This window comes from Euleptes europaea, chromosome 12, assembly GCF_029931775.1.
Source record: "Euleptes europaea isolate rEulEur1 chromosome 12, rEulEur1.hap1, whole genome shotgun sequence".
Lineage (NCBI taxonomy): Eukaryota > Metazoa > Chordata > Lepidosauria > Squamata > Sphaerodactylidae > Euleptes > Euleptes europaea.
Genome location: NC_079323.1, coordinates 12,668,529 through 12,682,621, shown reverse-complemented (window position 1 = coordinate 12,682,621; position 14,093 = coordinate 12,668,529). Strand labels below are relative to the sequence as shown.

Sequence of the window (14,093 nt, the reverse complement as noted above, 5' to 3'; positions counted from 1 at the left end):
AGAAAGGGTTTTGTTTCATTAAAGGTAATGGTCCCCTGTGCAAGCACTGGGTCATTCCTGACCCATGGAGTGACGTCACATCCCGACGTTTCCAAGGCAGACTTTGTTTACGAGGTGGTTTGCCAGTGCCTTCCCCAGTCATCTTCCCTTGACCCCCAGCAAGCTGGGTACTCATTTGACCCACCTTGGAAGGATGGAAGGCTGAGTCAACCTTGAGCCGGCTACCTCAAACCGACTTAAGTCGGGATCGACTATATAGCTCCTATATAGTCCTTTCCTTTTTCTTTTTCTTTTAAAGGGCATTCACCAATTTCTGAAGCTTCATGTTTGTTTCTAGGCTCCACGTTTTGTCAGTGTTTTCTCTTATTTTTATTCCCCAGGTGGTGATATACGATGTGTAGCAGCAAATGCTCCAGATGCATTGGGATTTCCCTGTTCCCTCTGTCTATCTGTGCGATTGTCTCTAATCTTCTCCTCTACTTCCCCAATGGACAAGTATTGGAAGCCAGCAGGATCACAGACCTGGTCTGGTTTTTCCATGGCATTCTAGGAGCTGGGATACTGGTAAGAAAAGACTTCCCTGGTTACTGTATATCAATGGTCCCCAACAGGGCATCTGTGAACACTGAGGTACCCACTAATGTTTTTCCTGGTGCCCGAAGAATCTCTTTCCTAAGAGTAAAGGGCCAGTATTGTCTTTCCTCCATCCCATTGGAGCAGGAGATGCTTCAGAAGACCCAAGAGGCACCACCTTTGGGTCTACAAGGAGCACCCATTCCTACATAGCAGCCTCTATCATAAGGGGTCACTTAACTTTTAATCTCCCATGGTATCCCAAGGTGACTGATCCAGCCTGGCAGCCCTTTTGTGGTGCCCTCTGGCCGAACAAACTGAGAATCTCTGCTTTTCTTGTTTTGGTATTTCTGTGAGGCTGCCTCAAGAGCACCTCTCAAGTGGTATGTCTACACAAGATATGTTTTGTCCTGGTTTAATTGTAATTTGATGACATGCATTGAATTCTCTGTTATAGAGGTCCCCTACAAACACACACCTACCTATGGAACTACAGTTCTCAGAGAGAAGATAAAAGCATCTGTGTTCAATCTGACTAAAGGTTTGTCTAGTCTATCACCCCTTCCTACATTGGCCAACTGGAAGGACTCAGAAGCCCACAAGCAGGGTGATGTCAATAGTCCTCTATCAGGTTGTTGCTCTTCTAGTATCTGCCTCTAAACATGGAGGTTCCCTTTAGCCACCATATGCCTTTAGCCCTTGATGCACCCAGCCTTCAAGAATTTGCGTAATGCCCCTTTAAAGCCATCTAATCCATCACCTCACAGAAGCAAACTCCATAAATTTATTTCTTTGTTTGCTTCATTTATACCCTACCTTTCACCCCAGTGGAGACCCGAAATGGCTTTTAAAAAAACAACTCATAAATATTTTACTTAGGGTTTTAGGGGGCAAAAGCTAATAAATGTGGAAGTCTAAAGAGAAAAGATGTCACTATTATATTTGTCACTTAAAAAAATAGGTGCAATATAGATAATGACAAAGCAAAAGATATAAATAAAGGAACCGTGAATTTATGGTCTCATTCAGTAGGACATTTTGTGAAAAGATCTAAATAAAAACAGCCTAAGGTCAGGATGACATGCGTCATGCCTATATACAAAGAACAGTGAGGGAGGAGGCATTCCCATTGATCTTCTAAACTGGTGACTTGCGGCGCTCTGTGACTAGTTATTGACCTACAAAATAGTGTTGCCATGAAAGTGTACTTTGCCTCTGAAATAATGAACATTGGCACCAGCAGTTTACTGCTGAGTGTCTCTCCACTCACAGTTTGTACTTCAATGCTGTAGAGATGGCTGTAGAGATACTGTATGTGAGCATCAGTCATTCTATAGTCCCTTCTTTCCCCCTTACCTTATTAATCTTCCCATCCCTATCACTACTCTACCGGAGGGAGCCGTGTGTGACTCCTTTTGAACTCTTTCTTACATTGTCAGGACCTAAAAGGAGAGCTCCATTCCTTGAAGAAACCTTCCTGTTGCAAAATGCAAGATAGCAGGGGGATTCTGAGGCAATCTATAGGGTTGCCAGGTCCCTCTTCACCACCAGCGGGAGGGTTTGGGGGCAGAGCTTGAGGAGGGCAGGGTTTGGGGAGGGACTTCAATGTCATAGAGTCCAATTGCCAAAGCGGCCATTTTCTCCAGGGGAACTGATCTGTATCGGCTGGAGATGAGTTGTAATAGCAGATCTCCAGCTAGTACCTGGAGGTTAAGCAACAAAAAAATAGGGCACCTCCGTGCCTGTACCAATAGGTTTGGAAATTAGCACGGGATTATAGTACACAAATACACATAAATAACAAGTGTGTAATAAGTGCTGAAAAACAAGACAAGTGCAGAACATGAAAACTTAGCAACTAATTATATACAAATTCACAGGTAAGTATGAAACTGTCCTTGATATGTATCTGAAGGCTTACAGTCCTCTTCTGGATTTCAGGATAGTTAATTCCACAGGATATCCAATATAGGTATAAATCCAAAGAAATGGGGGACGGCCGTTTCACATAAGTTTCTTCAGCCCCAAAATATATCATCCATGTTGTGGTAAGTCAATTACATAGAAAAAATAATCCATTTCAATCCAACAGTCTGCAGCAGTATTGTCAGCAAGTTCCCAACGGGATACAAGTATACAAGATATACAAGTATACCTCTCCCAAAAGACAAGTTTAAAGGTCTATGCCAGAACCTCAATCTTGTAGACTTTGTACGCTAGACCTTGAGAAGGGGTGTTGGAAACACAATGTCTAGTGCACAAAGATTGATTAAAGAAAGGAAGATTAGCAGGGGGCAGCAAGTGTGAGAGTTAGATAGATAGAAAGGTTGTGATCCTTTTCCCTTCTCTTCCTGTGTTCTTGTTTGTTCCCATAACGCACCCCTACTCTTCCTTCTAGTTCCAGTGAAAGAGAGGAGCATGTTGCCCTGTTAGTTATGGACCCTAGTTAGAAATAAGCCTGTCTCCCAGTCGTTTACCAAGTTTTGTGATTTCTGAATAAACTCACTTTGTTTAGTCCTTAATCAGACTCGGGGTCATTCTTAAGAAAAACTCCATTTCCTTCAGGCAACCCTAGTTGGAAATACATGGAGATTTTGGGATGCAGCCTGAGGAGGACAGGATTTGGGGAGGGGAGGGACATATGCTTTTCAGCACATCAGGCCCTACCCCAATTCCTCCTGGGGTTTACCAACTGCAGCCTGGTGACGTGAATCAGGAAATAAGTCCAGTTTTATTCCATGGGACTTAATCCTAGGAAAATGTTCTTAGGATAGCAACCTTTATTTAGGTGAGGAATTCTTGGGGACTAATTTTAATTAGACAGAAGCTGTGTGGCTGAAAATTGTGGGTGCATGTTTTTTTTTTTTTTTGAAAAGACCCTTTGGGGTCTGGAGTAGCCCTGTCAGAAGGAATGAATAAGAAAATATTAAAGTGGTCTTTTCTTCTAACAATGAATGCTATTTTTTAAAAATTAAATTTGAGATAATTGTGTTCCTTTTGGTAATATGTACACTTCCTGAAACATGTTCATCGATCAGTTCAAGATTTAAAATAGGTAATTCACTAGCAAAACCTTCTTCAAATGTGAACAATAAAGATGCTCAATGGAAGCATGTAAAATGCCATTAGAAACGACTCACTCACTATTCAGTTTTTAAGCAGGAAGCCAGATGCAGGCCCAGTCACAAAGGATAAGGCAAGACACCAGGGCTTTGCAACATGCAATCTCACACACACACACACACACACACACACACACACACACAAACTGCTTTACCAGTCATTGATTCAGGCAATACTTGTGGCTAACTCAGAGCCAAACTAAATGGCTGTTTCGATACTTGAAAAAGCATTGGGGGGGTGGACAAGATCATTGGGCCCCACTCTGTTGCAGGCCTGATCAGGACTGGGTGCTTGTGGCACTTTTTAAATGGCCAAATTCTTGTATAAAATGGGATCAGCAACCACAGGGCAGATCCATGGCCACAGTGACATCTCGTTAAGCCCGTATGGGGTAGATCTGTGATGCTTCGATAAAATTTCCACAATAGAGGGTGCTATTTGTAGTAGAAGAACATCCCATAGGAAGATATGCTCCTAGCACCAGTCAACAGAATGGGGGGGGGGAGTGGGTTTTCCCAGGAAAAAAAAGCATTGAAGCCATTAGAAACAGATAGACAATTTTGCATGGTCAATTTTGATGCTCGCTCAAAGCTCTTTTTAAAAAATGCGACTTTTTAAAATGCCTTTTCATGGTCCTGACGCAAAAGGAGAAGTTCTACTCCCGCCACTCACCTGCTCCTTTGTTCCTGTTTGCATAGCCATTAGCATATGCATAGCTAACGCACCTCTGTTGTTTTGCATTGTTCCTTGAGGGGGATTCTTCGGCGCAAACACCAAAAGTCGCGTAAAATGGGCTCTTTTGTAATGCGTCACTTCCAGAATGACGGTTCAGCATGCAAAATTTAAAAAACTGCAGTTCAGTTCAGCCTGGAACATGCTGCTAATTACCATGCAAAAATGGTCAATGTTTAAAAAACAAATTTCAGTTTTGCAGTGCTCTGTTTAGAAAAAGTTAAAGGGGAAATGGCTCAGTTCCTCAGTATTAACCAGCACTTCTAATGCCTGGGTCAATGAGGAACTTGATGCAGGTCCCCATCCTGAGCATGCATCTCCTATCCGTTATCTTGGCTTTCTGGCAAAGCGCCATTTGAAACCACAAAAGGCAGAGCATCACAACACTTAAAAAAGAGAACGAGATAAAAACCAAGGCATGTCCTTTCTGGCAGGCAAATGCCCTTGGAACAAGGATAGACAAGAAAGCAAATGTATATTGTGTAGGAGGAATTCCAAGAACACTTTCATAAGTGGCAGGTGCCGGTTTGCTTGGAGCTGGGTTGACTTTGGATGGTCTCAGCCCAAGCTGGGCAGAAGCCAGTGTTCTCGTGGCCCCTCTGACTATTCAGTTTCTGGTGGGTTGCGTAGCAGCAGGCTAGGGTTCCTGCAAAATATCCTGGGAGGAACCTAGGCCTGATCCAGCCAACATGACAGTTCCCTTGTTCTTAAGTAAGAGCCTGTTACATAGAACGACTGCTTTATGTTACAACTATAGAGCAATCTTGAATATGTCCCCCGAGTCTGCAGAAAAATCTTTCTGGGGTAAGTGTGGCCCCGATCTGCGCATTTAGGTATCCACAGATGGGTGGTACACTTGGGAATTGTGTGTGTGTGAGAGAGAGAGCCATCAAGTCACAGCTGACTTACAGTGACCCCTTAGAGTTTTCAAGGCAAGCGATGTTCAGAGGTGGTTTGCCATTGCCTGCCTCTGCGTGGGCCGAGAGAGTTTGGAGAGAGCTGTGACTGGCCCAGGGTCACCCAGCAGGCTTCATGTGGAGGAGCGGGCAATCGAACCCGGTTCTCCAGATTAGAGTCCGCTGCTCTTAACCTCTACACCACCCCTCTGAAATCCTGCAGGACTAGTTGTTCTAGAACTCATGGAGATAATTGGAGCGCCTATCCTCATTGCCCAGTTAGAACATCACATCTGTCCTCATCCTGATGTCACGTCCCTTAGTTGTGAAGCTTCAGGTGAGGAGAGCCCACCCGCTGAAATAACAAGATCTGGCAGCTGGGTGCCAATCCAACATCCTATTTCTGGTATGGAGAGAGAGATTTCCCCCGGGGTCACTGTTGCCCCAATAAAGAAGAAGCACACAGGCAGCTGAGAAAACAGGACGACCAAGTTCACTTTTAACTTTATTGTGTGCATTTGTGAGAAAAACAAAAAGAGCGAATGGCTGAAAAGTGGGAAATAACTGTACAGGCAAACTGTTCTTTCTTTTTCCTCCCCAGATACTCTTGCCAGCATTTATGATGTTGGGTGCAGGCAGAGAAGGATGTTGCGCTAACAGATGTGGAGTAAGCACCTTCATTCATACATGGGGGAAATCAATTCTTAAACGGGAGATGGTGATAAGATATGCAAGGAAAATATCGAAAAGAGCAAGAGTCCAGTAGCACCTTAAAGCCTAACAAAATTTCTGGCAGGGTATGAACTTTCAAGAGAGACAGCTCACTTCTTCATCAGTTAGAGCAGTTCCTTGGTGGAACAGGCATCCTCTGGAGGCGGTGGGCTCTCCCTCTTTGGAGGTTTTTAAGCAGAGGCTAGACGGCCATCTGTCAGCAATGCTGATTCTGTGAACTAAGGCACATAGTGAGAGAGAGGGCAGGAAGATTGTTTCCAGTGTTTGGCTCCCGTGGCTAGGGCTGTCAAAAAAAAAAAAAATTCTGTACAGTTCGGATTCGGCCGAATTTGACCCTTGTAGGTTCGGTACGTGCCGAAGTCCGAACTCCCCCGCTTCGGATCCCCGGTAATTCGGGGGGATCCGGAGTTCGGGGGAAAATTCGGCCCCCGCGCGCCTTCAGAGGGATTCCCTGAAGGCGCGCGGGGGCCCTTTAAACTGATCTGAGCCTCCCAGCTGGGAGGCGCAGGTCAGTTTAAAGGGCAGCCCGCACCTTTCAGCGGGCTCCGCTGGAGAGGCGCGGGCTGCCCTTTAAACTGATCTGTGCCTCGAGGCGCAGATTAGTTTAAAGGGCAGTCCGCGCCTCTCCAGCAGGCTCCCCTGAAGGAGGGCGGGCTGTCCTTTAAACTGATCTGCGCCTCCCGGCCGGGAGGCACAGGTCAGTTTAAAGGGCAGCCCGCGCCTCTTCAGCGGGCTCCCCTGAAGGGGGGGCCGAATTTGCCGGATTTATTCGCGAACTCCCGAACTCGCTGAATTCGGCCCCCCGGGTTGCCCGCCAGTTTTGAGTTCGGATCCGTCCGAACAGAAAATCACCGAATCAGGGGAAATTCGGTTGATTTTCAGTTCGGACCGAACCGAATTGACAGCCCTACCCGTGGCCCTTTCTTACATGCTCAGGGATATGCCGATCGCCACTTTGTGGTCAAGAAGCAATTTTCCTCCAGGTCAACTTGGCCAGGGATCCTGGAGGGTTGTTGTTGTTTTGCCATCTTCTGGGACACTGGTGGTGTGGGGGGACGTAGTTGTGAATTTACTGCCTTGTGCAGGTGGTCGGACTAGATGACCCTGATGGTCCCTTCCAACTCTATGATTCTATGATTCTAGTCTGTGATTCTATGTGTACCATAGATGTAGGCACAGCATATAGTAATGTTGCCCTGTGCAGTCAACATAGCAATTGGGCTTATTGGGGGAACTATGTGCCTTCTGGTACACTGGGACATAAGATCTCAAAATGGCATTTGACCCTTGTCTAGAACCACCACTCCAAACAATAAGCCAGGCGGGGGGCTTAGCTTGTTTTTCTCCTTCCTCTCCAGAGATATTTTCCGGAGATTCAACAATTCCTTCTTATCAGTTCCGGTTATTGATGCCTGAGCATGTCTAAAGCAACCCCTCTGTTATAATTCTTTTGCCTACCATGTCCTGCAAGCCTGAGAAACAGAACCCCAGCTTACATCTTGTAAATGGGAGGCAGTTTCAGGAGAGGATCTTTTGGAACCCAGAAGCATCAGGTGGAGGTGTTGAAATCCGTAACACTTTCCCACCATGTCTCTGCTCCAAATCCCCCCCCCATCACTTGTCTCCCTCCAGATTCCTAAGAAGATTAACTTGCCTTCTTTTCCTTTCAGATGCTGCTCTCTGTCCTCTTTGCTGCGTTGGGAGCCTCAGGTGGCGTGTACTGTATGATCATCTCGTCCTTGGGGTTGGTTTTTGGTCCTCTTTGTGATATTGGCGACGAGGTATACGTTTACCCCTTCCGGAACGACACCTTCATGTGAGTAGAACTGAGCCCCACTGTGCAGCCTGTGCTCAGAAGAGGTAGACTCCACAGCAGCAAGGACAGAGTTGCCAGGTTGCCCGACTGTAGGGAGAAGAATAAGAATAAGAATTGGTTTTATATGCCGACTTTCTCTACCTTTTAAGGAGAACCAAACTAGCTTACAATCTCCTTCCCTTTCTGTCCCACAACAGACAACTTGTGAGGTAGGTGGGGCTGAGAGAGTTCGGAGAGAATTGTGACTGGCCCAAGGTCACCCAGCTGGCTTCATGTGTAGGAGTGGGGAAACCAACCCAGTTCACCAGATTAGAGTCCACCACTCATGTGTAGGAGTGGGGAATCAAACCCGGTTCTCTAGGTTAGAGTCCCCCACTCTTAACCACTACACCACACTGGCTCTCATGCTGGAGGGGCCGTGGTTCAGTGACAACTTGACAAAGCATGTGCTTGGCATGCAGAAAGTCCCAGGTTCTATCCCCAGCATCTCCAGCCTGATAGTAAGGGAGGTGCAAGACTTCTCCCTGAGACCTTAGGGGAGCTGCTGCCAGCCTGAGAAGGCGATACTCACTTTGATGGCTCAATGGTCTGATTCAGCATAAGGCAGCTTCATGTGTTCAAGGGTTCACTCCTTCCCCAGTTCTTTTGGCTGTTCCTTCCCCACCTGCTGGAGCAAGCAAGGAGCCCAGGTGTGCAGGGAGTGAATGGGCAAAGTGATGGAATGACTACGTGGTGAGAGAACATCATGGAAGAATTCCCACTAGTGGCACATGCTAAATCTCTGTACTGGTCAGCATGAAGCAATTTGCATAAATCTTTAGCCGTTCCAAGGGAAATTGACATAATTTTCAGGATTATCAAATTGTGCAAAAACCGTTTTAGAATTAAAAAATTACAAAATTCACTGTTGGCCCTGCAAATTCTTCCAAACAGGGCAGAAATCTTTCCCTGCTTACAGAGACTTGCAAATTTAAATGTTTCCCCAAATGCATAGTTGTTTACATTTTTTGCAGTATCTAAACCTTGACTTGTGTCTCCCTCTGAGTTCGTGGTGTCCTGAGTGAACCTTTTATCTTTTTGCAAGTGCAGACTTCGCAGATACAAGTATAGTTTTCCTGTTGCAGTGGATATGAATGTTCCTTTGAATGGATGGTCTTGGAATGATGTCTGAACCATATAAGAAGTTAACAGAGCAAGGGTTGGGATGATTTAATACCATTATATTTATCAGTGTCAAACTATAATAGAGGAGAGGAATAGATTAAACAATTAACCCCTCTCATTCTGAAAACTGAGCTTTAGTATCAAGGGAAAGGTGTGCTGAGCAACTGTTAGGATTGGTGTAACTTGCGTTGTGTAGACTGTTAATTTCCAAACTGTGTGCTGGAATATGATGCAACAGTACTCATCATACTCCGTGAGGAATAAATATATTAAACAAATTAAAGGCTCCTGTAAGCTCCAAGCTACCTTCAGAGGAAAGTGTTTGTTGCTTCTCTACGTAAATCAGTAGTGCTCTGGGCCTACCTTGTTCCATTCTGGAGGCACATTCCAAAAAGAGACTCATCCTAAAGCTCAGTTTTCAAGATGAGAGGGGTTGTTTAATCTATTCCTCTCCTCTATTATAATTTTACACTGTTAAATATAATGGTATTAAATCATCCCAACTCAGATCCAATGGGTGATGGATTGTAAAAAAAATGAAGTTTTCTAATAAAACCCAGAGGGAAGATGACATGGTATAGCCCTATCTTGTTAGATCTCGGCAGCTAAGCAGGGTCAGTACACATGAACACATGAAGCTGCCTTAAACTGAATCAGACCCTTTGTCCATCAAAGTCAGTATTGTCTACCGGCAGCGGCTCTCCAGGGTCTCAGGTAGAGGTAGTTCACATCACCTACTTGCCTAGTCCCTTTAACTAGAGATGCCGGGGATTGAACCTGGGACCTTCTGCATGCCAAGCAGATGCTCTACCACTGAGCCACAGCCCCTCCCTATACTCAATACTCAGATGGAAGACCATAAAGGAAAGTTCTGCAGAGGAGGGCAAGAGGAGGAAACCACCTCTGCTTCTTGACCTCCTCTTGCTGGGATCTCCTCAAGTGGGTTGTGATTTGACAACATATAAGTACAGATGTAATAAAACCCAATTTAACTTCTCCTTTTCATAGGGGTAATTACTTGTTTAACCAGACAACATGGAGCATTTGCAAAAGGCCGGAAAATGTCATCCTTTGGAACGTGGTCTTGTTTTCCCTCCTGCTGGCAATCGGCACACTTGAAGCTGTCCTTTGCTTCATCCAAGTTGTCAATGGGCTGGCTGAGTTCGCATGTGGCATGTGCCTCAGGAAAAGAAAGGTCAGTGCATGTTAGAACGGAGGGTGTGGATCTGGTCACTCCACCCCAAAGAAGGGCCAGATGAGGCAAGAGGTGAAAGAGCCCTGATGAAGATCAGACCATGGTTCAGTGGTAGAGCATCTTCTTGGCATGCAGAAGGTCCCAGGTTCAATCCCCAGCATCTCCAGTTAAAGGGACTAGGCAAGTAGGTGATGTGAAAGACCTCTGCCTGAGACCCTGGAGAGATGCTGTCGGTCTGAGTAGATAGTACTGACTTTGATAGACTGAGGGTCTGGTTCAATATAAGGCAGCTTCATGTGTCCATGTGTTCAGGGATGAGCCAAGGAGTGAGGGAGAATTTAACCCTTTCCTTCCATCCCTCCTCTTTTATTTAAATAGCCCCCCAATCTCTTTCCCCAAGTGAAGCTGAATGTAGCTTACAAGGAGCTATTTAAATCATGGTAGACATGTCAGAGGAAAGTGTTAAATACTGTCTTCCTAAAGACCCCTCCCCAATCTTCAAAGCAGCTGTTATCTTTGTATTAAAATGCAGAAGGTCCTCATTCTCCTTCCTCAGCGCCATAGTCCAGATTAGGGTTACCAATCTCAAGGTGGGGCCTGGAGTTCTCCTGGAATGAAAACCGATCTCCAGACTACATAGTTTTAAGACCAAACAACACATTTGGAGTTTTCATCACTGAACTCCAACATCATGTTAAGTTTGACTTTTCAGTCAATTCTGTAATCTGCCTTGAGTCTCGACGAGAAAGGCGGACTATAAACGAAGTAAATCAGTAACCAGGTGGGGTTCTCCCATTTTATTCTCACAAAACTTTCATCCCTGATTATTCTACGCCTATGCAGTGCCGATGCTGGTCATTTTTTGACAGCCTAGATATCAGCAGTTGGCTTTTAAGACAGAAACGCCGATTTCAGTTATATAAGCATTCCTGTTTGCCACTCTTTTTTGCCGCAAAAAATTATCTAAGAAAATATAAATAAGTAGATATTCTTTGAATTATTTACATTATTAAGATAACTCATCCCTCCTCCTTTTGTTTGTTTTCAGACTGATGTTGCAGGAATGTGACCAGCCTACACAGGAGAAAAGCAACATCCGGCCAATTCGTGTCCAGTCAGGGTTGTGTGTGTTTTCTGTACAGGGATAGGAACAAAGACACAATGGGTGCTCAGATTTTTTTTTAATATAAAGAGAATCAAAGATAATATAAAGAGAATCCAGATTTTTTTTAAATATAAAGAGAATCAAAATATAATCAGGGTGTATAATTTATCTAGATTTTTTTGCTATTATAGTATATATTGGTTAATCTTATCTTTGCAGTCAAGCAAAGAAAAGGTTGGGGGATTCTTTGCAATCAAGCAAAGAAAATGAACCACAGAAAAACAGTTTAAAACTCAGGATTGCCCAATGCAACTGACCAGTGGTTGGTTCATAATAATAATAATAAAAAAATGCCCTCCCCAGTCAAAGCATTAATTCATTACTGCAGGATGTGGTGGTGAGTTAGTTTCTTTTTCTTTTAAGAGACAAATTTATAGAGGAATGCAGTGGTGGAACATCTTTTTTTGTGTGTGGGCAGAAGGTCCCAGATTCAATCTTCTGTCATCTCCAGGTAAAAGGATCAGGTGATGGGAAAGACCTCTGACCTTGAGAAACCAATGGTCTGACTTTGTATGAAGCTACCCGTACATTCTGGTCATCTCCGAGGCCCTCCTTCAGTTGCTCCTGCCATATGAGGCTAGACAGGTGGCAACCCAAGCAAGGGCCTTCTTGGTTGTGGCGTCAAAACTTTGGAACTCCTTCCCCAGGGAGATTCGTCTGTCTCCCTCTATCATTGTCTTCCACCAGCAGGTGAAGACTTTTTCATCAGGCATACCTCCAATAATGGTTATTGGCCCTCCTCCTCCCAGGTTTTGGTGTTGTGGGTTTATGTGTTTATATGTTTTTGCTGAATTATTTTATATATTATTTTAAATGGCTGTTTTAATGTTCAGATCTTTTAATGTTCTCTTGTTCTTCACCTTGGGGACCCTATTTGGGTGGGAAAGTGGCACAAAATGTTCAAATAAAAATGAAATAAATAAATAGTATAAATACACGTTCATGTGAGTGGTCTAATTGATGGCTACCAGCCACGAAAATTAAAAGGAACATTCATCTTCAGAGGCAGTCTCCGGTTAAAAGGATCAGGTAGTCAGTAACATGAAAGACCTCCGCCTGAGACCCTGGAGAGCTGCAGCCAGTCTGAGTTGACAATACAGACCTTGATGGACCCAGGCCTGATTCAGTATAAGACAGCTGCACATGTTCATAGGAATGTCTATAGAAGAAGACAAAGAAGACGAAGAAGAAGAGTTGGTTTTTATACCCCGATTTTCTCTACCTTTAAGGAGTCTCAAAGCAGGTAGGTGGAGCTGAGAGAGTTCAGAGAGGACTGTGACTAGCCCAAGGTCAACCCAGGAGACTTCATATGGAGGAGTGGGGAATCAAACCCGGTTCTCCAGATTAGAGTCCACCACTCTTAACCACTGCACCATGCTGGAGTGGATTGGGAAATAATGCCCTCCAGCACTGTATCATGTTGGAGAAATGGCATGAGGGGAGGCAGGAGCACCTCCTCTCCCAACCAGAATTGGGGCCCCTTGGCACTGTTAAAAAGCACCATTTTATCCTCACAACAATCCTGTGAGGTAGGTTAGAACTAGCAAGGTAGGTTAGAGAGTGAGTATCCCAAGATCATCCTGCAAGCAGTGGTGATTTGCACCCAGATCTCCCGGAACCTAATATGACACCCGAACTACTACACTGCACAGGCTCTCCACGCTGCAAGCAATGCGGATAACATGTTGTGTGAGTGAAGCTGACCATGTGGGCCTCTTTCACCCAGTCAACACACCCTGTTCCTGATGGAGTGCTGATCAGGTGGGAAAGACCACCAGGACGGAGCTGGGTCTCAGTGGCAGTGCACCCTCTTAGTATGTGGAAGGTCCTCAGTTCAATCCCAAGTGACTCCAGCTAAAACAGTGGTTCCCAACCTTTTCAAGTTTGAGAGCCCCTTCTGAACCTTTTGCAGACCCCCATACGATAGTCACTGTCCTGTTAGAATCTGCTGATGGAGAAAATACATAATGAGAAAAAGATCAAAATGACACTGCTTTGTGCACATCTGATTTCGTGGACCCCTTGCAATAATTCTGCACACGCACACCCCAGCGGTCCCCAGATCCCAGGTTGGGAACCACTGAGCTAAAAGGATCAGGTGATGTGAAAGTTTTCTCTGGAGAGCCACTGCTAGTCAGAAGAAACAACACTGACCTTGATAGGCCCATGGCCTGACTCAGTATAATTTCTTTTACAGAGTTCAAACTTCCAGGTAAGTGCAATTGTCCAAGAGTTTGGAGGACATATGAACAACTGTTCATAGTTGTTCATATGTCCTCCAAACTCTTGGACAATTGCACTTACCTGGAAGTTTGAACTCTGTAAAAGAAATTGTCAAGTCATTGATAAGCAACAACATTTAGTACTTACCTTATCTTTTTGATCCTTTGTATTTTGTGTATTGTTTGTTGTATGTGTTTTCACTGTACACCTCTTTGCACTTAATATATTTAATTGCATTGGAAATTTGTGCTGTTTTTGTTTTCTTCATACTATACAGCACAGAGCCTTCTTTTTCTGACTCAGTATAAGGCAGCTACAATCATAGGGGATGTCTTCCCAGCAGGGTGCCTTATTCACATACACTTTCCCCTGTTGTGCGGGATTACATCAAAGGAATGCATGGCATCAAGACAGCAAGACATTCTCTCAAAGTCCCCTCATGTACTTCAACATTTAGGAGGGAATCAAACCTGA

General features: G+C 44.6%; 1 protein-coding gene across 1 annotated transcript; it reads left to right on the top strand.

Moving 5' to 3' along the window:
• The first annotated feature begins 393 nt into the window (after positions 1-393).
• Positions 394-11,300, top strand: LOC130485482 (transmembrane 4 L6 family member 1-like). The gene is made up of 5 exons (XM_056858688.1): positions 394-564; positions 5,926-5,991; positions 7,727-7,872; positions 10,045-10,231; positions 11,280-11,300. The coding sequence occupies exons 1-5, from the start codon at positions 394-396 to the stop codon at positions 11,298-11,300; spliced, it is 591 nt and encodes a 196-aa protein (XP_056714666.1).
• Positions 11,301-14,093: the final 2,793 nt, after the last annotated feature.

What these genes read in the sequence shown, in the direction of transcription:
- LOC130485482 (XM_056858688.1), top strand. Translation starts at nt 394, where the DNA reads ATGTGTAGCAGCAAATGCTCCAGATGCATTGGGATTTCCCTGTTCCCT. An exon ending in TTCTAGGAGCTGGGATACTG is followed by an intron (nt 565 to 5,925) that starts GTAAGAAAAGAC and finishes TTTCCTCCCCAG; the next exon opens with ATACTCTTGCCAGCATTTAT. An exon ending in TTCCGGAACGACACCTTCAT is followed by an intron (nt 7,873 to 10,044) that starts GTGAGTAGAACT and finishes TCCTTTTCATAG; the next exon opens with GGGTAATTACTTGTTTAACC.